The sequence below is a fragment of the Bos mutus genome, chromosome 5, assembly GCF_027580195.1.
Source record: "Bos mutus isolate GX-2022 chromosome 5, NWIPB_WYAK_1.1, whole genome shotgun sequence".
NCBI lineage: Eukaryota > Metazoa > Chordata > Mammalia > Artiodactyla > Bovidae > Bos > Bos mutus.
This window is the reverse complement of record NC_091621.1, coordinates 111765386-111789135: the sequence shown is the minus strand read 5'-3', so window position 1 is coordinate 111789135 and position 23750 is coordinate 111765386. Positions and strand designations below refer to the sequence as shown.

At 50.1% G+C, this 23750-nt stretch overlaps 1 protein-coding gene and 1 long non-coding RNA gene across 15 annotated transcripts in view; one reads left to right on the top strand and one right to left on the bottom strand.

Annotated features, from left to right (window-relative positions):
* Positions 1–3475: 3475 nt before the first annotated feature.
* On the bottom strand, positions 3476–22396 carry LOC138987991 (uncharacterized). Of its 2 annotated transcripts, XR_011464342.1 has the most exons (9): positions 21775–22396; positions 13472–13661; positions 11962–12047; positions 11581–11663; positions 10580–10684; positions 10165–10300; positions 9292–9364; positions 3913–4069; positions 3476–3654 (listed from the first exon to the last, which is right to left on the bottom strand). It is a non-coding gene; the product is annotated as an uncharacterized lncRNA (long non-coding RNA). The 2 variants fall into 2 exon arrangements; XR_011464341.1 differs by having other exon boundaries at positions 3476–4069.
* The window catches only part of CACNA1C (calcium voltage-gated channel subunit alpha1 C), a 391750-nt gene continuing 387865 nt past the window's right edge, over positions 19866–23750 (top strand). For 7 of the 13 annotated variants that reach the window (XM_070371674.1, XM_070371676.1, XM_070371672.1 and 4 more), the window contains exon 1: positions 19867–20753. In XM_070371674.1, coding sequence (XP_070227775.1) covers positions 20705–20753 — 49 coding nt within the window. In that variant the 5' untranslated portion in view covers positions 19867–20704. Of the gene's footprint in view, positions 20754–23750 lie in introns of all 13 variants that reach the window. The other 6 variants (XM_070371678.1, XM_070371673.1, XM_070371675.1 and 3 more) reach the window with 2 other exon arrangements.

Sequence of the window (23750 nt, the reverse complement as noted above, 5' to 3'; positions counted from 1 at the left end):
ACTGATTCATTGTAATAATTGGGCTTCCCTGGTGGCTCAGACGGTAAAGCGTCTGCCTGCAATGCGGGAGACCTGGGTTTGATCCCTGGGTCAGAAAGATCCCCTGGAGAAGGAAATGGAAACCCACTCCAGTGCTTTTGCCTGGACAATTCCATGGATGGAAGACCCTGGTAGGCTACAGTCCATGGACTCACAAAGAGTTGGATACGACTGAGCAACTTTACTCGTTCATTGGATTCGTTGTAGCCCTCACAACAGCCCTATGGGGCATGGGTGTCATAACTCCCGTTATACAGGACAACAAGCCCAAGGCCTGGAGAGGCCTGGACTCACCCAAGATTTCACTTGGCAAGCGGCAAAGGGAGCCTCATCTCCAAGTTCTTCTTGTCCAAAGGCCACGTGCCATCTCCTGGGTCTCCCTGGAGTGTGGAAGTGGGTGCATGGTGTCCATGTGAAGCTGGGAGCTGAGTTAGAACCACAGGGAAGACAGTACAGGGAGAGACTGAATTCAGCCTAATGGGGAACTTGCTCCTGGCCAGAGCTGTCCAGAGATGGAAGGAATGACCCAGCAGGACCTGAATGTCCTACAATCTGAGGTCTCTGGCAGAGGCTGTGGGCTAAGGGTGAGGGTGTGGTGGGTGGGGCTGTTTACTGTCATAGGAAGGAGCCACCAGATGACCCTAATGAAGCTTCCTGTTTTATTGCTCTTCCCAAAGTAACTTTGGCACATGAGTTCAGGAAGAAAGTCAAAGAACTCATGGGGCTAGTATCTGGTCACTTTAGAAACATTCAAGGGTAAATGGTGTCCTCCAGTGTGTTAGACCTCATGGTTTTCCATCCATCCACCCATCCCTTCATCCATCCACCCCTTCAATCCTTTATCCATCTCTCTAGCCATCCCTCCATCCATCCATCCCTTCATCCATCCACCCATCCATCCATCCCTTCATCCATCCACCCACCCATCCATCCTTCCCTTCATCTACCCACTCATCCATCCATCCCTTCATCCATCCATCCATCTATCCATCCCTCCCTCCATCTATCCATCCACCCCTTCACCATCCCTTCATTCATCTATCCATCCCTTCATCCTTCCATCCATTCACTTATTAAACGAGGATTTTTCTGAGTGCCTGCTATGTGCCAGGCCCTGGAGAGGCAGTGCTGGGGGACACAGCTCCTGTTCTCAAGGAGTCTGTAGACCAGCAGGGCCAGAGATGTGGGAACCTGTAGTTTTAATTCCACTTGTAGGAGTAATTAGGGAGGTACAGGGTGCTAGGAGATGCCCAGCCTAGCTTCTCAGAAAAGGGGATACTCAGGAACTGGTGAGGAGAAAGGGTAAAAGAGACAGCCCATGGGGGAGCCCTGGGTGCTTGGACCCAAGGCTCCATAGCCCCATTGTGCAGCTCAGGTGCCAGCCCCCCCAGTGGCACAGAAGGACTGAGTGCCCAGCAGGGCTGGTCTCACTTTGGCCAGGAGGCTCCTGCTGCTCCAGAATTCCCCACTGGAGTCCTGAACAGGAGCCATTCCCCCCAGAATTCTCACAAGTCCAGAACCATACTGGATATTTAAAAAGAAATAGGGAGACTGTTCTTTCATCCCTGGCGTTTTATGCTTTGTCTCTTGGGAACAAAGCAGGGCTGCTGCATTCCTTGTGTGCTTCTTGGGGTCCCTTGGCTCCACTGGCTTGGGCTGCAGACCACTGGACTTGCATGGCAGGGAGTGGCTGGGGGGTGGGCATTAGAAGGGGCTGGAGGCTGGGGAGGAGTCCTGGGATATAGATGTCTCTGGTTCTTGCAGCCGCTTCTTCCCCAGAAGCCCCCACAAAGCCTCCTCCGAGCAGCCCCCATCCCTGCTCATCCACAGAGTGCACTGCCCCTCCCACCTTCTGGGCAGCTCCAGCATCCAAATCCTGGGGGGCAGCCCAGACCCCCCTGGGTCCACAGGGTGCACCTACATCCAGGTGTGATCACAGAACCCCAAATGTGATGGGGGGGGTCATCCACCATGTTCTTACCTCCAAGGCAGGGCTGTACTTAAACCATCTCAGACAGATGGTTAACTGTCCTATTTTAAAAGATTTCCAGGGAGGATGATTTCACAATCCCCGTGGCTGTCTGTTCTAGTATTTAATAATCTTTATTACCATCGAGGTCTCCTTGACACCACATCTAAAACCCTTTTGTGGTGACTTGTCTTGTTCCTGAGGGCAGATGCTGTCGGTCCCCTGCTTCTGGGGAAGGGAAGTTCTATTCTTAATCTTGCTGCCTTGGGAATCACCTGCTCTATCTGAACACTCTTCTTCTCTGAGGTTTATTTCCTTTATTAGTAAATGTGGGGGTTGACTGGGGGTGATTCCCAAGGACTCCTCCACCTCTAAGAGCTGTGACTACTCACATTAAAAGTGCTGCCTAGGAGTCCCGGCCATTCAGTATCCCATGGAAATAATCATGCTTTGTCTCATGGTGAGCTTGGAGCTGGAATTTGAAGTGATGCCGCAGAGACCCAGTCTGGAAAGCCATCTTTCTCTCATGATAACGAGGGATAACATGATAACAGTATCTTTCCTTGTGATAACGAGTGGGACCCTGGGGAGGAGGAAGGGCCAGGCAGCCTCAATCCCTCAGAGCTGGACCTTTCAGAGTCACACAGAGAAGGGACGGTCCATTCTGTGGGTGCTGCCTCAGCCTCCAGCTCCTGACAGCTGAGAAGGTGACCCCCGGAGGAGGGTCCTTGTGGGGGGCTCCCCACCCTTCGATACCTTTACGGCCAGTGCCCCAGGGAGGCGTTTTCACAGAAGTCAGTAGTGACCCGAGAAGGGCCACAGTGGTCCCTCGCTCTGCAGACAGCAGGGTGGGGTGAAGACTTGGGGACCTGCTGAGGGACATTTTCCAGGACCAGAGACAAAGTCTCCACAGAAGAAGCAAGATGATACTGAAGACAAAGTGCACTTATTCCCCAGTTTTTAAAACTCATCCTCGTCTGCTGCCTTTGGTATGTGTGTCCCCAGGAGCCAGCTCCAGGCCGGCCTTTGGCACCTCACTGTGGAGGCAGTTGGCAGCGTGGCTCCCCGGAGGCCAGGCGGGGTTTCCCCAGCCACGCTCGCCAGCATCCGCCTCACCTGGATCGCGTCCTGGGACAGATTAACCTGCCCTTCACTGGGATGCTCTACCTCCGCAAGCCCCTAAAGGAGATGGAAATAAAGAATTCCTTGTTGGGCAGGCATGCAAGGAATGTTAATCTTCTGCACATGTGAGTGTGGTACTTGGATCATCCAACATGACCCTGGACTTCCCGTCTGCCCACAGCCATTCTTGAATGATGACGCCCTAGTTAGCTGGGAGTTAGAGTGTATGCTGCTGCTGCTGCTAAGTCACTTCAGACCCAGCTTATTCTTTTTTTTTTTTAAACCTTTTTATTTTGTATTGTGATTTTATTTTGTATTATTTTGTATAGCTGATTAGGGCTTCCCTGGTGGCTCAATGTTAAAAATTCTGTAATGCAGGATGTAATGCCAGTAACGCAGGAGATGTGAGTTCGATCCCTGGGTTGAGACCATTCCCTGGAGAAGGAATTGGCAATCCATTCTAGTATTTTGCCTGGAAAATCCCTTGGACAGAGGAGCCTGGTGGGCTACGGTCCCTGGGATGTCTAAAGAGTCAGACATGATTTAATGAATAAATAACAATAGCTGATTAATATACTGTGATAGTTTCAGGTGAACAGCAAAGGAACTCAGGCATCATATACATGGACTGATTCCCCCCCAAACTCCGCGCCCATGTGGGCTACCAAAGGGCACTAAGTGAAGTCCCCTGTGTGGTACAGTAGGTCCTTGTTGGTGATCCATCTTAAATATAGCAGTGCGTACATGTCCATCCCACACTCCCTACTATCCCTTCCCCTTACCCTTCCCGCTGGCAACCATAAGCTCATTCTTGAAGTCTGTGAATCTGTTTCTGTTTTGTAAGTTCATTTGTATCATTTCTTCTTAGATTCCACACGTAAAGGATGTCACGTGATATTGCTTCTCTCGGTATACCACTCTCTAGGTCCGTCCGTGTTGCTGCAAATGACATTAGTTCATTCTTTTTAATGGCTGGGTAATATTCCTCATTGCCAGATTCAGACTTACATTGAAGAAAGTAGAGAAAACCACTAGACCATTCAGGTATGACCTAAATCAAATCCCTTAGGATTATACAGTGGAAGTGACAAATAGATTGAAGGGATTAGATCTGATAGACAGAGTGCCTGAAGAACTATGGATGGAGGTTCATGACATTGCACAGGGGGCGGTGATCAAGAAATGAAATGCAAGAAAAAAAATGCAAAAGGGCAAAATGGCTGTCTGAGGAGGTCTTACAAACAGCTGAGAAAAAAAAAGAGATGCTAAAGGGAAAGAAGAAAAGGAAAGATATACCCATTTGAATGCAGAGTTCCAAAGCATAGCAAGGAGAGATAAGAAAGGCTTCCTCAGTGATCAATGCAAAGAAATAGAGGAAAACCATAGAATGGGAAAGACCAGAGATCTCTTCAAGAAAAATTAGAGGTACCAAGGAAACATTTCATGCAAAGATGGGCTCGATAAAGGACAGAAATGGTAGGGACCTAACAGAAGCAGAAGATATTAAGAAGAGGTGGCAAGAATACACAGAAGAACTGTACAAAAAAGATCTTCATGACCCAGATAATCATGATGGCGTGATCACTCACTTAGAGCCAGACATCCTGGAATGCAAAGTCGAGTGGGCCTTAGGAGGCATCACTATGAACAAAGCTAGTGGAGATAATGGAATTTCAGTTGAGCTATTTCAAATCCTAAAAGATGATGCTGTGAAAGTGCTGCACTCAGTATGCCAGCAAATTTGGAAAACTCATCAGTGGCCACAGGACTGGAAAAGGTCACTTTTCATTCCAATCCCAAAGAAAGGGAATGCCGAAGAACAGTCAAACTACCACACAATTGCACTCATCTCACTCACTAGTAAAGTAATGCTCAAAATTCTCCGAGCCAGGCTTCAACAGTACGTAAACTATGAACTTCCAGATGTTCAAGCTGGTTTTAGAAAAGGCAGAGGAAACAGAGATCAAATTGCCAACATCAGTTGGAGCATTGAAAAAGTGAGAGAGTTTCAGAAAAGCATCTACTTCGGCTTTATTGACTATGCCAAAGCCTTTATCTGTATGGATCACAACAAACTGTGGAAAATTCTTAAAGAGATGGGAATACCAGACCACCTGACCTGCCTCCTGAGAAATCTGTATGTAGGTCAAGAAGCAACAGTTAGAACTGGACATGGAACAACAGACTGGTTCCAAATCAGGAAAGGAGTACGTCAAGGCTGTATATTGTCACCCTGCTTATTTAACTTATATGCAGAGTCCATCATGAGAAACGCTGGGCTGAAAGAAGCACAAGCTGGAATCAAGATTGCTGGGAGAAATATCAATAACCTCAGATATGCAGATGACACCACCCTTATGGCAGAAAGTGAAGAGGAACTAAAGAGCCTCTTGAAGAAAGTGAAAGAGGAGAGTGAAAAAGTTGGCTTAAAGCTCAACATTCAGAAAACGAAGATCATGGCATCTGGTCCCATCACTTCATGGCAAATAGATGGGGAAACAATGGAAACAGTGACAGACTTTATTTTTGGGGGTTCCAAAATCACTGCAGAGGTGACTGCAGCCATGAAATTAAAAGATTCTTGCTCCTTGGAAGAAAAGTTATGACCAACCTAGACAGCATATTAAAAAGCAGAGACATTACTTTGCCAACAAAATTCCATCTAGTCAAAGCTGTGATTTTTCCAGTAGTCACGTAGGATGTGAGAGTTGAACTATAAAGAAATCTGAGCACCAAAGAATTGATGCTTTTGAAATGTGGTGTTGAAGAAGACTCTTGAGAGTCCCTTGGACTGCAAGGAGATCCAACCAGTCAATCCTAAAGGAAATCAGTCCTGAATATTCATTGGAAGAACTGATGCTGAAGCTCCAATACTTTGGTCACCTGATTCGAAGAGCCGACTCACTGGAAAAGACCCTGATGCTGGGAAAGATTGTAGGCAGGAGGAAAAGGGGACAACAGAGGATGAGATGGTTAGATGGCATCACTGACTCGATGGAGATGGTTTGAGCAAGCTCCGGGAGTTGGTGATAGACAAGGAAGCCTGGCGTGCTGCAGTCCATGGGGTCACAAAGAGTCAGACATGACTGAGTGACTGAACTAAAATTGCCCTAAAAAGCAAAACAAAACAAAGGAAAACAACAAAATAGTTGTTGGTGCACCAGAAATGGCTTCAGGACCCCCCAGAGGGGAGAGAAAGGGCAGAGCACTCCTCCCTGATGGGGTCCCACTTCCTTGCAGGAGAAGAGAGACCTGAGCAGAGCATCCCCTTTAATGTATTAGTGACCTCGAAGCTGGAAGAGTTCTTTCTTGCAAGGATACGCTGCTGAGAAACAGGACGCTTGAATCACGGCCTTACCTAAGGATTATGTCTCTGCTCCTAGAGACTGAGTCCCTGGGTCAACAGGTGGGGCCCTGGGTGTCTGGGGGACAGGCTGGCTTCCTTATATACTCATCGCACACTCTGTGGGCAGACTTTTAATCTTACACCATGGCAGGCTGGCCCCTCCCGGAAGGGTGACCCCTGACACTCCTCAGACCCCGAAGTCTTCAACATTGCTCGCAGACACCCGGTTCTCAGCTCTGCATCACAGACACTTTTTTCTTATCTGTGTTATTTTGGAATTCTCAGCCACTTAAGACACAGAGTTCAGATTTAAAAATAAGCCGTGGATTTTGGAGGGTTTGTGATAAGCCAAGCACATAAAAAAGGAGAATTGTTGAGATGTGATACCAGAACTATTGTAGGAGATAGCTGGACCTGTGTTTGGGTGGGGGGCTAGTGTTTGACTTGTAAGGAATACTCATAGGTCTTCAACCATCCTTTTCCTTCCCCTCATCATAGGGTCAGATCTGGCCTGCGTGGAGTGTCTCCTTTTTCTTGCTATTCAAGTCACTTCCCAGAGGTCCAGTTCCTGACTGTCCCAGGCCCAGGTGTTTTCGGAGACAAAATCCCTAAATGTGAATTTTGTCAACTAGAGCTTGTAAGAGACAGATGCTAGGGAGGGCAAACAGATAAATCCAGGTATTACAGACGGGACATGGGCAAAGGCAAGGATTACACATCTTATGTAAAGAAACACAGTGTGTGTAGATAGGAAATTGCAAAAGGCAGACACTGTGCGGGATGGTCTGTGGGCCAGAATTAGTCCCTCACACATAACGTGGGCCTCTTACTAGAAAAATAAGAGGCAAACCTTTCACAAAGAGACGCAGCCCCCAAAGAGGGTCTTTTAAGTTAAGTAGCCCCTAAATAGGGCTTCCCAGGTGGCACCAGTGGTAAAGATGCCCCTGCCAATGCAGGAGACATAAGAGACACTAGTTTGATCCCTGTGTTGGGAAGATTTCCTGGAGGAGGGCATGGCAACCCACTCCAGTGTTCTTGCCTAGAGAATTCTGTGGACAGAAGCGTCTGGTGGGCTACAGTCCAGGGGGTGGCAAAGAGTTAGACACAACTGAGTGACTAACACACTCACACACACACTATTCTAGGAACAGGAAATTTCAAGGCAAGTAGAATATGGTTCTCACCCCTGAGATGCTCAAAGTCCACTCGAAGAGATGGGAGGTAAAGAAATGACCAATAAACAAACAGTACTAAGCGGTATAAGGACTTCCCTGGTGGTCCAGTGGCTATGTTTCCAATCAGGGGAACCAGGTTCGATTCCTGGTCAGGGAACTAGATCCACATGCCACAGCTAAGACGTGGCACAAATAAATAAACAAATAAAAATATTTTTAAAATAAGTAGTATAACTGGTGCTTCAAGACAGAGGACCATAAAGCTCTATGGGGGACAGAGTGGGGGCCTCACCCAGCTGAGCAGGTGGCTTTGAGACTAACAGGAGCCCAAGGATACCAGAGAGGGGCCACACGTGGAGGTTGGAAACCAGGAGGAAGGAGAGATGAGGGGTCATTTTGGACCACAGGGCCCCATGGGTAGCAGGGAGCATTCCTGTGCTGGGCCAGGGGATTACTGGCCTTGCATCCCACGAGACATCTTGTGGGCCATGAATTCCGGTGTGTATTGAGAGATGCGTCTTGCGGGATAGGGTTTATGCAAAGAGCTAGAGGAAGGCAGAGACCCATCTGTCTGCTTGGCCACTTTGTTGAAAGTACAACAGCACTAGATTTTTCTTTCAAGTCGTCCCCTCTTCATTCAACATTTTGCTCCCCCAAAGCAGCTGCCCAGCCTAGTGGAGGCTCACCCAGGACCTTAGCCGTGAGAAGGCTGGACCATAAAACTGTTTTTTTTTTTTAAATCATTCATAATGTGGGCATTTATTGACAACGTACGATGGGAATGCTTTAGCCTCGCACTCACCAAATGGGAGTGACGGTGATGAATCCCTGGAAAGGGAGTTTGCCGAACAATCCATCTCACCAAGACCTTCGCTAAATGCATAGACTTGACAGCAAACAATTTAGCTAATCCAACTCCTACCCCTCTGGGATTTGCTTTCAGGGTTTCATGGGAAATTTTCCAGCAGAAAATGGTTACTTAGATAAAATTACTGAAATTTTATTGCAGGGATGGTTCTCAAGGTCTGGTGTGGGCTGGGTGATGTGGAGACTCTGAGTGCTCTCGACTTTCTGAAGAATTGCTTCAAACAGATAATAGGCTCTTATGCAGAAGATGGAGGCCAACCATTCTGTTTTTCCGAAGTGGGAAATAAGACAAAAAGAAGAGGGCTGGAATTGTGGTTGATGATGTTTAGGTTGGGCCAAGCATGGGTACTGCTGCTACAGAGGGTCACAGATGATGTAAAATCCCACCTTCCCAGTAGTAGATACCCTGCTGTGTCTATATGTCTATTCTCTGCACATTTTCTTTTCTTTTTAAAAAATATTTATTTATTTGGCTGTCCTGGGTGGTAGTTGTGGCCGGTGGGATCCAGTTCCCCAAACAGGGATTGAACCTGGGCCCCCTGCATTGGGAGCACAGAGTCTCAGCCACTGGACCCCGCAGGGAAGTCCCTCATGTCACATTTCCATACTAACGATGCTTCCCTTATGCTCAGACCCCTCTCCTGGGGAGTTCGTCAGTTGGTGTCTGAGACTGACACCATGGCTGATAGTCAAAGGCCAGGACAGACCTGGCCAAAGTCGCACAGCTGGGCATGAGCAGATGCAGGCTTTGAACCCAGAGTTCATTCCCATACCTGACCATCATGGCTCCAAGACGGTGACCGAGAACGTGACAGGTTCAGGTTCCCCCCATGAGGCCCAGCTGGACTGCAGAATGGAGAGAAGGAGAAAATTTAATCTCCAATCATTGAAAGAGCAAATACAGGCAGTGAAGTCCCAGAGTCTGTTCTGTTTAACTTTCCCAATGGAAACCACACTGACAAATGGGACGATTCTGTCTTGGAGTGAAGTACAAATAATCAGAGGTCAGAAAGATCCCTCAGGAGTATTTTCAGGGCCAGGTAATTGTTGTTCAGTCGCTAAGTTGTGTCTGACTCTTTGCCACCCTATGGACTGTAGCCCTCCAGGCTCCTCTGTCCATAGGATTTCCCAGGCAAGAATACTGGAGTGGGTTTCCATTTCCTTCTCCAGGGGATCTTCCCAACCCAGGGATCAAACTGGCGTCTCCAGCATTGGCAGGCAGGTTCTTTACCACTGAGCCACGTGGGAAGCCCCCAGGGCCACATGAATGTGTGCTAAGTCACTTCCGTCATGTCTAACCCTTTGCAACCTTGTCTATGTTAACCTGCTGGGCTCCTCTGTCCATGGGATTCTCCAGGCAAGAATACTGGAGTGGGTTGCCATGACCTCCTCCAGGGGATCTTCCCCACCCAGGGATCGAATCTGAATCTGTTATGTCTCCTATACTGGCAGGCGGGCTCTCTACCACTAGAGCCACTATAGTTTCTGGGATATTGTGACCACGTGACACTGCTTTCTTTTCTCCAAGAAGCTCAGCATAAAAACTTCAGGAAGAGAAGTAGGTCCTTCAAGATCATGTTGGGAGTGGAAGGTAGAATGAGAAGGGGAACCAGGGCTTTTTACATGTTGCCCACACGTATACTTACCTGGCACATGCTTGCTGCCAGAAGCCCACTGTCATTCCGTATAAATACAGCCTCAGAGGCCAGGCCAGCTCGGGCCTCCCTGGACCTCGAACTGTGCCAATTCCAGAGTCTCCACACCATTTTGCTCGCATAGCCTCTGAAAAGAGTTTTGAAAAATTATGTGTCTCATCATACATTTCAAGTTGACATCCCCATATTTTCATGATAAGTTTAAATGGTTGTAAATGATGCAATTTCTAGTGCTTTGTAACTCTTGACAGTTAAAAGTAAAATAAAATTGTTGCATCATTCTTTAAAAAGTTTCCAGCGGAATATAAACACCGAGCTATTTGAAACCTTCTATTATCCATTCAGAAATATATAAAAGCTCTTTTTTTTTTTTAAAAAAAGAAAGAAAACAAAGATTTCACATCACTTCTTTTTCTCCTTGGAAACATAGTTCCATTCCACTTCTTCCGTAAAGCTTCACCCTGATGCAAGATAATTTTGTGCTTGAAAGTCTTTCATTGATCATACTACCCTGCCAGAAAAAGAGATATATAAATTATATTTAAATTAAAATAACATTCCTGTGACTATAAGGCTCAGTGCCACAGATTTCTTCCAGGTTGAACTCTCACTGCAAATATTATTAGTGTACAATTGAGCAAGGGCTTCCCTAGTGGCTCAAGTGGTAAGAATCTGCCTGCCAATGCAGGAAACACAGGTTCAGTCTCTGAGTTGGGAAGATCCTCTGCAGGAGGAAACGGCAACTCACTCCAGTATTCTTGCCTGGAGAATCCCCGTGGACAGAGGAGCCTGGTAGGCTATATAGTCCATGGGGTCACAGAGTCGGATGTGACTTAGTGACTAAACAACAACAAAAATTGAGTAAAACAACATAATTATATGATGAGCTTTAAAAGTAGCTATCAACATACAATTTAAATAGTATCAGAAATGTATCTCTTAAAGAGTTGGGTGACTAGTGGGGTGTGGGGCCTGATTAAAGGAGCCTTTCTAGATAGACATGAGTGTTTCAAATGTCTCTGTCTTTGGTGCCTGGAGGGAGTCACATCACAGGCAGATGGACCTGGAAGGATGGAGGGGGTCAGCGGGGTGACAAGTGTGTCTCTCCTCTGTAGTGGGGGAAGGGATGGCTGAGAAGGGTCAGAAAAGAAAGGACAACCTCTGCCCCAGGTTGTCCTTTGTCCAGTGTTAAGGTTGAGCACATAGGAAATCTGAGGGTCTGGAAACTGATTCCATTAAGACCCATCCAGATACCATGTGGGTTCCTCAAACACATTTGAAGATGCCATAAACCACTGCAAACACTTGGAGCCCACTTGGGGAAGTGTCAGTGTGTACTGATTCACCCACATAAGAATAGTTTTCATCAGTTTGTCAATATAAATATAGGCATAAATACACCTGTACCTTCAGCAGGCTTAAAGAAGAAAATGCGTTTGGAGGTGTTTTGTCTGTAAAATCAGTCAAAATGGATACTGTCATTGATATATCTGAAACAAATAAAAACAGTGATATGCTACATAAATTATAGATGCTCTCAATATTCCCCCATCACAAAGTCATTATGGTTACAACCTTCCCTCTTATGAATTAGAACCATTGACTAATTTTTATGATGATTGGAATGGAAACCGATTCAACTGATTGGAACTTGGCACATTTCTGATCACCCGTAGGTCACACACAGAGTTGTTGACTTCTGTCAGTCTGCTAGTCAGGACAGGCAATGGTACGCATCAGCAGAGACTTCCAGATTTGGGGGGATTCATATAATAAAAGCTTACTTGCCTCTCGTGCTACATGTCCAGATGGGGTCAGTGCCAAGGCTCTCCTTCACAGCCAGTGCTTTCTTCTTTATCTCGCAGCAAGTCCATCTGGATTTCAGGGCAGAAGAGAACAAAGGGGCATTACCACAGGCTTCTCATGATCTCAGCCTGCAAGGGACACATCCCTCTACTCAGGTACTTTTGGTCAGAACCAGCTGAATAGTGTGTCCAGATACAGGAGAGAAATGAATGTTTCCATGTGGTCAGAGTGGAGGAAAACAGAGTATCTTTGGGACTAAACTGCAGTAAAAGTTTATATAGGTGTCACTTGATAAGCAGCATTAGTCAATTTGGGAAAAAATTGATCACCAAGGTTTGGTGATTAATAATGAAATAATGAAGTTCTATTCAATGCAAACAATGACTATAGAAACAGGACTGAACATGAGAGGGGCAGAAAATGTTAATCTGGTATGAAATATGGCAATATGGCAAAACTGGTAAACTGTGAAGGAATGCCTTTGGTCGTCAAGGATGATGGTGACCCAAGACCTCCCTAGGGTAGCGCTGATTCTACAGGGTCATGTGAGGAGATGGTTGGGAGTGCCCTGCCGTGAGTGAAAGCCGCCGGGTTCTTGGTTGCACCAGCTCCACCCGGCTGTTGAATGGAAGTGATTTGGTAAGTTAATGATGCTTGCCTCCCAGGAGGCATCCCTTCTGTGCCCCGGACTCAGCTCTGCCTGCCTCAGGTGTGTGATGGGGCACTGAACTTCTGTGAGAGTGGTGGGGATCAGTTATAACGCCTCCGCCCCCTCGGCTTGGAGAATCACCTTCCCACAGCTTCCCAGAGACAGTGACTAAGCCAGATCTAGTATCTAGTGGGATCAGTCTGAGGGCATTTGGGTTTCCTTCCTGAGGATGTAAATATTTGGAGAGATTCCTATCTGTGTGGCCTGTTTTCATATTCGTGACCCTGCCGGATTTGAGACTTTTAGCCTCCAAAACTGAAAGACAGAAACATGTCTGTCATCTTAAACCACCCAGCAAGCTGTCAGTTTTTGGCAGCCTTAAGACACTAACTTCCCAGGTGGTACTAGTGGTAAAGTACCCGGCTGCCAACACAGGAGACTTTAGAAATGCAGGTTCAATCTCTGGTCTGGAAGATTCCCTGGAGAAGGAAATGGCAACCCTCTCCAGTATTATTGCCTGGAGAATCCCATGGACAGAGGAGCCTGGTGGGCTACAGTCCATGGGGTTGAAAAGAGTCAGACACGACTGAAGTGACTTAGTGCGACACGAGACACTAACACGTGTGGGAACCTGTGTCCATGGTGGCCTTTAAGCCCCTCAGAAGTGGGCAGCTGGGGGTGAAGGGGTCTGTGGGGTTTCTTCTGGAGTCAGCAGGTCACCGACAGGAAACTGACTTCCCTGGGGGCCTTGATGAGAAGCTAAGAAAATAATTTCAAACCTTAATCTGCTTTCTTGCATTAGCTTCTCTTTGCAAAAAGCTGTAGGCCATGGGGCCCCATTACCTGGTTTTTCAAGGCAGAGTCCCAGCTGGCTGTGTGCCTTGGCCTGGACTGGTGTCCTGCTGATGCAGAATGAGACCCAGATGTGGAGGGTCAGTCCCAGGGGCAGGCCGGCCACCAACCTGCCGCTTTCTGTCTTGGGGTTGAGTCGCTGGAGATCACAAGGGTAGGCCTGTCCTCCCTGTTGTTCTCCCTGTGATGTGAGGATGCTGTGAATGAGGGCTGAGTCCCTTGACCTCCAAACACTCTGGCCTCCCCTTAGGGCTGAGATGGGGCTGAGTTGCCAGGAGCATTTTCATTCAATGCAATGTGTACAGACAACATGGCTATAAAATCAGGTTCCAGTCTAGCCTCTGAGGAAGAATGGCCCTACATGGTCCTATGTAGTCCTTCATGGAGGTGAAGAGGTTTAGAGGGCACAAGGAAGGAGGACCATATTATTTGCCTATCACCTTTGCCTGGTCTGAAATGCCCACCCCTCTAAATACTTACACACAGACAATGCTGTGGGTTGGAAATTAAAGACTGAAACATATTCCCAGAAGGTAACTGTTACCTGGAGCTCCTGGCCTCTCTCTGCACAGAATGCCTGACACTGTAAGTCATCGCCTTGGAGGGTGAGCGTTTGGGCAAAGATGCTGGACAGGTTATTTTTGCAGGAGGTGGCGGCAGCATTTAGTGCTGAGAGGTGGTCAGGGTGGACAGAGGGAGATGACGGGAAGGGACCCATGGGGCTTTGAGGGGAGGGTTAGTCCAGGCTGACTCCTCAGAGGTGTTCCTGGCTGCAGGGGGCTAGTGGGGCTGTGGTTCTGCCCAGTGGTCTGGCTTCCGAAGCTGTGGGCCAGACAGGAAGAAAAGAGAAGAGAAACATACCAGTCATCCCACCTCCCAAAGAAAGTTACTGTCAACATTTCAGGATGAACACTTTTCAGCCTTTTTCCTAGTTCAAATGCATACTTGCCTTTACAAGAAAACTGGAATCATAACACACATAAAATTTCATAGGCTGTTTTCTTATAGTGTAAATAGTCTTTGTCCATGTCGCTAGTATAATTCCTTGTTGTGGTTCACATCTCTGTATGGGTGCTCCCTGGTTTATCCACGAGGCAGGTGACAGCAGAGACTCTGAGGACAGACGGCTGGGTTCAAATCACAGGTTTTCCAGCATTCATCAGTTGTGAAGTGACCCTCATATAACACAGCACAGCCAGCTCTCCATATCCACTGCTGCCGCCGCTGCTAAGTCGCGTCAGGCATGTCCGACTCTGCGCGACCCCATAGACGGCAGCCCACCAGGCTCTGCCATCCCTGGGATTCTCCAGGCAAGAACACTGGAGTGGGTTGCCGTTTCCTTCTCCACAGTAGTCTGTAAAACAGGAGTAATGGTGCTCCCCTCATAGGATTGTTCTGAGGAGCAAATGACTAAAAATCTTGTTTAAAAAACTTGAACTATAGTTAATTCACAATACTGTGTTAGTTTCAGGGGTACAGAAAGTGATTTCATTATATACATATATATGTATGTATCTATTCTTTTTCCTATTCTTTTCCATTTATGGTTTATGACAGGATATTGCCTATAGCTACCTGTGCTATGCAGTAGGTCCTTATTAGTTACCTGTTTTGTATATGATAGTGTATATGTGTCTGTCTCAACCTCCCAATTTCTCTCTTCCCTCCTTGCCCCTGGTAACCATAAGTTTGTTCTCTCAGGCTGTGACTCTATTTCTGTTTTGTAAATAAGTTCATTTGTACCCTTTTTAAGCTTCCACATGTAAGTGCTATTATATGGTATTTCTCCTTCTCTGTCTGACTTACTTCACTAAGTAGGACAGTTTCTAGGTCCATCCACATCACTGCAAATGCCTTTATCTCATTCTTTTTTACGGGCAAGTAATATTCCATTGTGTAAAGTACATAAATACACCACATCTTCCTTATCCATGCTGTTGGTGGACGTTTAGTTTTCTTCCATGTCTTGGCTATTACAAACAGTGCTGCTTTGAACACTGGGGTGCATGTACCATTTGAATTAGGGTTTTCATCCTTTCTGGATACATGCCCAGGAGTTGGACTGCTGGATCATATGGTAACTCTATTTTTAGTGTTTTGGGAACCTCCATACTGTTTTCCAGGCTTCCCAGGTGGCACAGTGGTAAAGAATCTGCCTGCCAATGCAGGAGATGCAAGAGATGCAGGTTTGATCCCTAGGTTGGGAAGATCCCCTGGAGTAGGAAATGGCAACCCACTCCAGTATTCTTGCCTGGAAAATCCCATGGACAGAGGAGCCTGGTGGGCTACAGTCCACAGGATCACAAAGAGTTGGACGTGACTGAGCGCACAGTGTACTGTTTTCAATAGTGGCTGCTACAATAATCTCTTACTATTTTCATCTAACCAACCTTTTACGCTGGGTATTTAGATTGTTTTCAAGTTTTTCACTCTTACAAATGTATTGTAATTAACAAATTCAGTGCACTCTTAATTGCTTCCAAAAAAAATTTTGTGATCACTTTAAGGAATCTTTTCCAGAATGAATCATGCACTCAACATACAGTGAGTGTCCCTGTACACCAAGCATTAGACTCACACAAAGAAAAATGAACACAGTTCTCTTTCTGAAGACATTTAAGATGTAGTGGGAAGAGGGCTGGAGAAAAGGCACCTTCGCATCCAGATGCTACACCATACACCACACCAGAAGAGTGCTTGTCTGTAGCACCCACCCAGGAGAGCAGAGGCAAGAGCCTCACCAGAGAGTACAGTCAGGTCACGAAAGACAGAAAGATCCCTCCTCGGCTCCCACCACCTCCCAAACCCCAGTAGGAATTCAGGATGGCTTCTGTTTGTCACATTGAGAATCTGTTCCCTGGAAAGGGAGCACCCAGGGCTGTGTTCCAAAGTGAGAAGCTGAGATATGGGTGCTCGTTGCAAGACCAAATATTTAGAAAGTACCTTTTTCTGGAAGGCAAAGAACATGTTTCACAGCTGAAAAGAGAAGTGAAAAACGAAACTGGAGAGGCATGAAGGTAATATTTACTTGCTAGATTTACATGGCGCCTACCTGGAGAAAAGCCTGGCTGTAAATCCTGCCAGTGCCCCTGACACGGGGCACCAGCTCTCAGTTACCCAGCTCCCTGTGAACCCCCTAAGGCATTTTTGCAATCATTTTGTTGTGGTTGCTCAGTCGCTACGTCATGTCTGATTCTTTGTGACCCCACAGGCAACAATGAAGATAAATAAAAATAAATAATAAACAAATTAAAAAAAAGAGTTCACAGAGTGAGTGGGTTATCATTTATTCTGAAACCCAAAGATAGGTTTTCATCTTTAATTCTCATCTTCTAGCTACTGTGTTGTTGTTTAGTCACTCAGTAGTATCTGACTCTTTGCCACCCCATGAACTGCAGCATGCCAGGCTTCCCAGTCCTTCACTATCTCCCCAAGTTTGCTCAAACTCATGCCCACTGTGTTGATGATGCCATCCAACCATCTCATCCTCTGTCACCTGCTTCTCCTCTTGCCTTCTATTTTTCCCAGCATCAGGGCCTTTTCTAATGAGTCAGCTCTTCGCATCAGGTGGCCAAAGTATTGGAGCTTCAGCTTCAGAATCAGTCCTTCCAATGAATATCAGGGTTGATTTCCTTTAGGATTGACTGGTTTGATCTCCTTGCTGTTCAAGAGATGCTCAAGAGTCTTCTCCAGTGCCACAGTTTGAAAGCATCAATTCTTCTTTGTGCTCAGCCTTTCTTATGGTCCAACTCTCATATCCATACATGACTACTGGAAAAACCATACCTTTGACTATATGGACCTTTGTAGGCAAAGTAATGTCTCTGCTTTTTAATAAGCTGTCTAGGTTTGTCATAGCTTTTCTCCCAAGAAGCAAGTGTCTTTTAATCATTTTAAGCAATCATTTTACTGTCACTTTAGACTGCCCCGAGCCCTGTCCCGCCCAAGGTCACCCTTGGGCATCCCTTTTGAGCGTAGAATCACGGTATCACCATGTGTTTGGAGTCAGATCCTCCTGGGCTAAGTCCAGGCTCCACAGTTTACCAACTGGATGACTCTGGACACACAGTTGCTAAGCCTCAGTTTCCATATCTGTAAAATGGGGATGGCACTCACAACAGTAGCATCAGCGTTATCCTTGCACTGAGGATGAAAGGAAATAACGTGATGGAACACTTGTCACAGCCCAGCCCACTAAGCACTGTCCGATGTTGTCATTATGTCTGTACTGCAATGTGTAGAGGGGTGCAAAACAATTTTAGTATTAGTTCAAACAAATAAACAGGTGCATGGGCTTCTGAAGCACAGCCTCTGGTGGTGCACTCTAAAGCTAAATGGAAGGGATCTTCAGATTTGTGTCGTTTCTGATTTTTCTCTCTTAGCTTAAAAACTGAGTGTGAACACGCCAGAATGGTAAAGTTGCCAGATTTCTCTCCTAACCAACCAAATCTAGACCACTGTTCACAGTAGAATGAAGAAGATGGATAGAGCTTAATACCTCTCACAGGGGCCTTGGCATTGTAAGCTGGGGCCCAGACCCGTGGCCCAAGGAATGGGGCTGAACTGGTGAGGATTCAGACACGAATCCGGGTGCCTGCAAAGGCATTTGGATGAATACTGTGGTGGCCTCTTAGGGACTCTTTCCACACTTTTATTAAGTTAACTACCCTCTGCCAGACATCGTTCTGTACACTTGAGATAAACTGACATGCAAAGAGCACAGAGTTGCCTGCCCTCACGGGATTTAATTTTAGTGGGGGAAACAGTCAATAAACCATGCAATAAATGAATAAGTAGACTATATGGTATGTTACACATGGTTTAAAGAAAAAAATTAAAAGTGGAGGAAGGGGAGATTGAGGGCTCTGGAGGGGCTGCTAGGTGCAGTGGGAGATTGACTCCAGGACCTCTGTGTATGCTGAAATACGTGGGTTCTCAAGCTCCTTTTACAAAAAGGTGTTTGGCTGTTCCAGGTATCTGCGATTGCATTTTGGCGTTCCGTATTCGCAGCTCCACAGGCGCGGACTCGATGAACCATATAGATCCATCCGCGGATCCGCTCTACTAAGTGGGGTGGTCAGGATGAACCTCACTGAGAAAGTGCGATTTGAGCAAAGTCTTGAAGAAGATGAGGGGGTTCATCAGGTAGATAGCTGACGCGGGGGTTGCAAGCAGGGCAGGCAGCTAGAGCAAAGGGCTCCGGGGGTGTGTGAGTGAGAAGGAGAAGGAGGGGTGTCCTGCAGAGCCTGGGGGCGCAGAGCGGAGGGGGTGAGGCTGGAACAGGGACGCCAAAGAGGCAGTGAGGGCGCCTGGACTCACCGGCCGCGGGTCCCTAGAGGCTGCCCTGAGGGCCTGGCTTTTACTAAGTGAACAGGGAGCCCCTGCTCGGGGGCAGGGGCGGGGGTAGAGGTAGGTGTGGTTGCACAGAGAGGTGCTGACACGGGACCCTTTAGGTGCTGTTTTGAGAAGATACCCAAGGAGAGGAGGGCTTCGAAGGGGGACAGACCCTCTGCAGGAGCTCAGGCTGGGGTTGCTGCGGGGACACTGAGAAGTGGTCACATTCAAGAGTCTTTGGGATTTCCCGAAGGGCCGGATGAGAGAAAGCAATCAAGAACCACTCCAGATCTTTGGGCCCATCAACTGAGAGACGGGGAGCCTGTTGAGGAGCAGGTTTTGCACAGAAAAAACAAGGAATTCCACATTGGATCTGTTGGGTTTTGAGATGCCCGAGCGGAGACTGAGTTGGCCGTGTAGCCTTGTATTCAGTAAGACGGGTCTGGGCTGGACACACAAATCTTGTCAGACCACGGACACGGGAGATGTATGGGCTCCCCCCGCGGGGAGAAGGGCGGCTGGGGAGTGAGGGTCTGAGAGTAGGAAGCTGGGCGTTTTCCCAAGTGGGAGCTGTAGGCGCCCCTGCCAGGGCCCAGGCAGCCCACTGTCAGGAGCCCGGGCCTGCAGGGGGTGCCATGGACCTTCCGTGGCTGCCTGAGGACGGGGAGAAAGGTCCGCCGCTCCGGAAGGAAAGCGCTCCGTGGATTCCCGCCGGAGTGGCAGAAATAATTAAGAGAAGAAGGTAAGGATCTCGAGTAGCACACGTGCTCCGGTGCCTCGGAGGAATTAAGAAACCCCGGCCTATTAATCTGCTCAGACATCTGGGCACCGCTGCCTGGCCAGGAGGCTCCGCCCCTCGGGCCCTCTCTCCCTGCCCTGTCTCTCCCCATCCTCGCCTCTCCACGCCACTCGTGCAACCACCCTGGTCCTAATCGATCAAACAGAGCCTTGGCATCGCGGCTCCTCTTGCTCAGTGGCCTGACCCGCCGAGACTCTAGGTGGGCTGATGGCAGCCCCTCCTAGAATTGCGCGCCCGAGGCCTCGCCGCCTTGGCGCCCGCGCAGGACGTGGGGGCTGGGGCGGGGCGCGAGGGGTGTGTCTGGACGGCATGTGGGCCGAGGCGCGGGCGATCGGGCGAGCTGGGGCTCTAGCCGGGCTCGAGTCGGCTCCGCGCGCCCCGCGCCGTGCGCCCCGCGCCGTGCGCCCGGCCCCGCGCGCCGCCGCCACATCTGGAAGCGTTCAGCGCGTCCGCCTGGGGCGCGCCGGGCGGGCGGGCGGGGCGGCGGGCCGCGGGGTGAGCGCCGCGCTCCGCGCTCCTGCCCGCGGCTCCCTCTCGCCGCCTCTGCAGAAACAGCTCCTGCCAGAGCGGCGCGCGGCGCGGCCCGGAGCGGCGGCGCCTTCCTGCCTCCTCGCCCTCGGGACTCGCCGGACCTTCGGGCAGAGAAAGCTGAGCCGGGCCGGGGAAGACGCGCCGAGAGCGGGCGGAGACGGTTCGGGCCGGCGGCCGGCGGGCCCTCCCCCTGCTCTGGGGTCCGCGCACCCCTCTCCCCTTCCGCCTCCTCTCGCTCTGCCTCCCGATTTATTTTCTCAAATGCTGTGGCCGCCAGAGGTGCGGCGCTGAATTCTTGAAAGGGGCCCGGATGTGCTGAGGATGCGTTACAGCCCCGCTGAAGGAGGCAGGAGTGGAAAGGAACGGTTTCTGGTGTTTGATGCAATGATGGGGATCAGGTAATCGTCAGAGGTAAAGAAGAGCTGCTGCAGACCCACGGCTTCCTCGATTCTGCACGAGAACCGCCGGCCGGGAGCAGGGATCAGGGTAGACCCGCTCGGGGGTGTTTGACATTTCCTCCTCTTCGTGGCTTCTTCTCCTGCTCACACGATTCTTGGTCCATGGTCAATGAAAACACGAGGATGTACATTCCGGAGGAGAACCACCAAGGTAAGGCTGGACCCCGCCGCCGCGCCCGCCGGCCTCGCCCGCGCGTCCTTCTCCCGGAGCGGCCGGGGGCCCGCGGGACCCGGGCCGAACCAAGCGGAAAATCCCTGCCCCTCCCCCGCCGGCGCCCGCGGGCCCCCCGAGCCGCGCGTCCGGAGAAATTCCGGGCGAGGGGAAAAGTTCCCAAGTGTCTGCTCCGGCCTCGCTGTCTCGCGCTCGCCCAGGGAGCCCGACTGCCCGGCCGGCGACGCCCCAGCCCAGCGGGCCGGGGTCCTCGCCTCGCCCGGGCGCGGCTGGGAGCGCGCGCGCGCGCCCCGCACCAGGCCGGCCGGCGCCCCCGCCCGCTGCCCGGCGCCCGGGCCCCGCGCCCCGGCCAGGGCAGCGCGCTCCAGGGGGCGGGTGGGGGCCGAGAGACGGCTGTGAGTCTCGGCGCCTCTCCCTTTCCTTCTCCCCCTCTTTCCCTCTCCCTGTATCCCTCTTCTCGGCTCACCTACACCCTCCCACCTCTCTGCAGCCACTGACCCCGCGCGCCCACGCCCCGTGTGTTCTTACTCGCACCCACATGCGGGCTAGCACCTGAGGATGTCAGCGGGGGTTAGAAATCGGGCGGTGTGTGGGCCCTGCTTTCTCATGTTTTAAGGCAATAATAAAGGGTGTGCCGAGCTCACGCGGCTGTACACTGTCGCCCAGTGTTTTCCAGCGTCTCCATCCTTGGCATCAAGTGTCAGCCGCTCCCCCTGCGAAGGGGGGAAGGCTTTCAGGCAACTCCCCGCTTCCTGGAAACTTTCTCCCTCACCCCCCCCCCCGCCCATATTAACAAGTTATTATTTTTTGGCACTGCTCAGCAATTAAGGTCAAGATGGAGCGGAGAGGGCCGGTCTTGCTGGAGTGTGGCCGCCTCCAGCTTCGGCTGGGCCTCCCCTGTGGCTTCCTCTGCCTCTGGGTGCAGGCTCTGCCTCGCCTCTCCCAGTTTCCCAAGCCTCCCTATTTACATGCTTCCTTCCAACCTCTTCCTTCTCAGTACCTGTCGCTGTTGGTCCTGCTACTTCCTGGGCACATCAGGTGCTCCTGTGAGGACAGCCTGGTGGTTTTTGTCTCCGTGTCTCTCCTTTCCAGCCTCCTCCCTCCTTTGGCCCCCAGCCTCACTCTTAGCTGGCAGAGTCCCTACCCTTTTGGAGCCAGAGGCTGCCGGGCAGCTTCCCTGGGCTCAGTCCAACCTGAAACTGATCTCCAGCTTGGGTGGCCGTGGGGAGACTGTGGCCTCTTTTGGTGGAAACGATTGTGTCAAGGGCCATGGGTTCTAGGGTGAGCCATGGCTTTCCGGTCAGGAGGGCAGCCCTGTCCCCTGTCCCACCCCTCACCTGTTCCGCTGTGCCCCTCCTGATGGAGTCCTGGACGGATTCAGAGGGAGGCGGGAGCGACACAAAAGAAAGGATGATGTCTGTGAAGAGCGGAGGTGGGTAGGTTTCTGCCCTCGGGGCTCCCGGCTCAGTCCAGGCAGCCTTGAAGCGGAGCGCCCAGTGGCCACGTCCTGGCTGTCACCCACAATGGCAGTGACCTGTAGTCATGATTGTTATTCACGTGGCGATAATCCTCAGCAGTTCCTAGGGCCCCCTTTCTGTGCAGGACAAATCCTTTTTGGCCCTTTTTCTTCTTCCTTTTGCTCCCCCCCCCCATCCCCCAGCGCCTCCTCCCCTCCCGTCTGCGGGGAGCAGACATTCAAAGTAGGAGCCGAGGCCCTGTGAGGTCTGCGAGGAAGATGGAGGGGCGGGCAGCAGGGCGCGTGGCCGGGCGCGCTGCCTTCCCAGCCACACGCCACAAACGCTATGGCAACCTGGATCCCAGTCCTCTCCCTTGAAGCCGCAGTGATTATATAATTCTCGGAGCAGTTTTGCCTCCTTTCCTGGACGTGGTTCTCAGGTGTGAGAGCACCAGGACCCCCGTCTTCCTGCTGTCTTCTCCCTCCCACCCACCCCATCCTTGGCATTGCCGGGGTCTTCCTGGGGCAGGAGGTGAGGAGGAGGGGCAGACCTGGAGGAGCAGGAGCGTCTGCCAGGAGGGACTGGCTGTGGCTTCAGAAATAACGGAGCAATGGAACATGCCCGGGGTCAGGGTTTCAGGACCTGAGAGGCCGGAGGAGCAGATGATGACGTCGGGTGGGTGGTGACAGCCAGAGTGGAGGGCCGGAGAAGTTGCCAGGGCTGGGGGTTACACCCTCCTCTTCCCATCGTTTAGTGCATGGGCCCTTTCGCCCTGGTTTGCAGTGCTGTGTATGTGGTGGGGGGGCGGTCAGGGTGTGGAGAAGGGGGTCAGCACGTTCGAACAGCCCGCAGGTACCCCGAGGGCTGGCCCCCGACTCCACGTCCAGACTGGAAGGGGCTCGTGGGCCTCCCCTCACCTCCATCTCCCATCTGCTCTGGTCGCTCGCCAGCCTCCCACTTTTCTAGGCTGATTTTCCATTGCAGGCTCCAGCTAGCAAATGAGTTTCTTAATAGTCAACCATTTAACAAATAAAACATCAGAATGTCCCTTATCTGCTGGAGACGAGGCAGAGGGGGAGGCGTGTTCTGGGAGTGGAAGACACACCGTGCTTTTCTTTTCAAAGTGGGACTTACCGATGCGGCAGGACAGTCCTCATCGTAATAAAGTGATAGTAATCACGGTCAGGGGTTGGAGGGCATTGTTACCTGCACCCCAGCTTGTGCAGGTTGAAGAAGGGGTGACATTAGCTTCTCTTTCTCAGGTTCTGTGTGGAGGAACCCGGAGAAAAGGGCTTTTAAATTTCCAAATACTGTCCCTAGTACCACTCAGACACTTTCCAGTGTATCAGAATACTAGACAATCGAATCTGTTACAAGAATCAATTATTCATTATTTCCACGGAGCACATGCTAACAGTATTTAAATGTGCGCGCATGCACACACACACACACACACACACACTGAATAAAGAAGAGCTATTTTAAATAGATTACACAAGAGCCTAATGCCCTCTGGGGA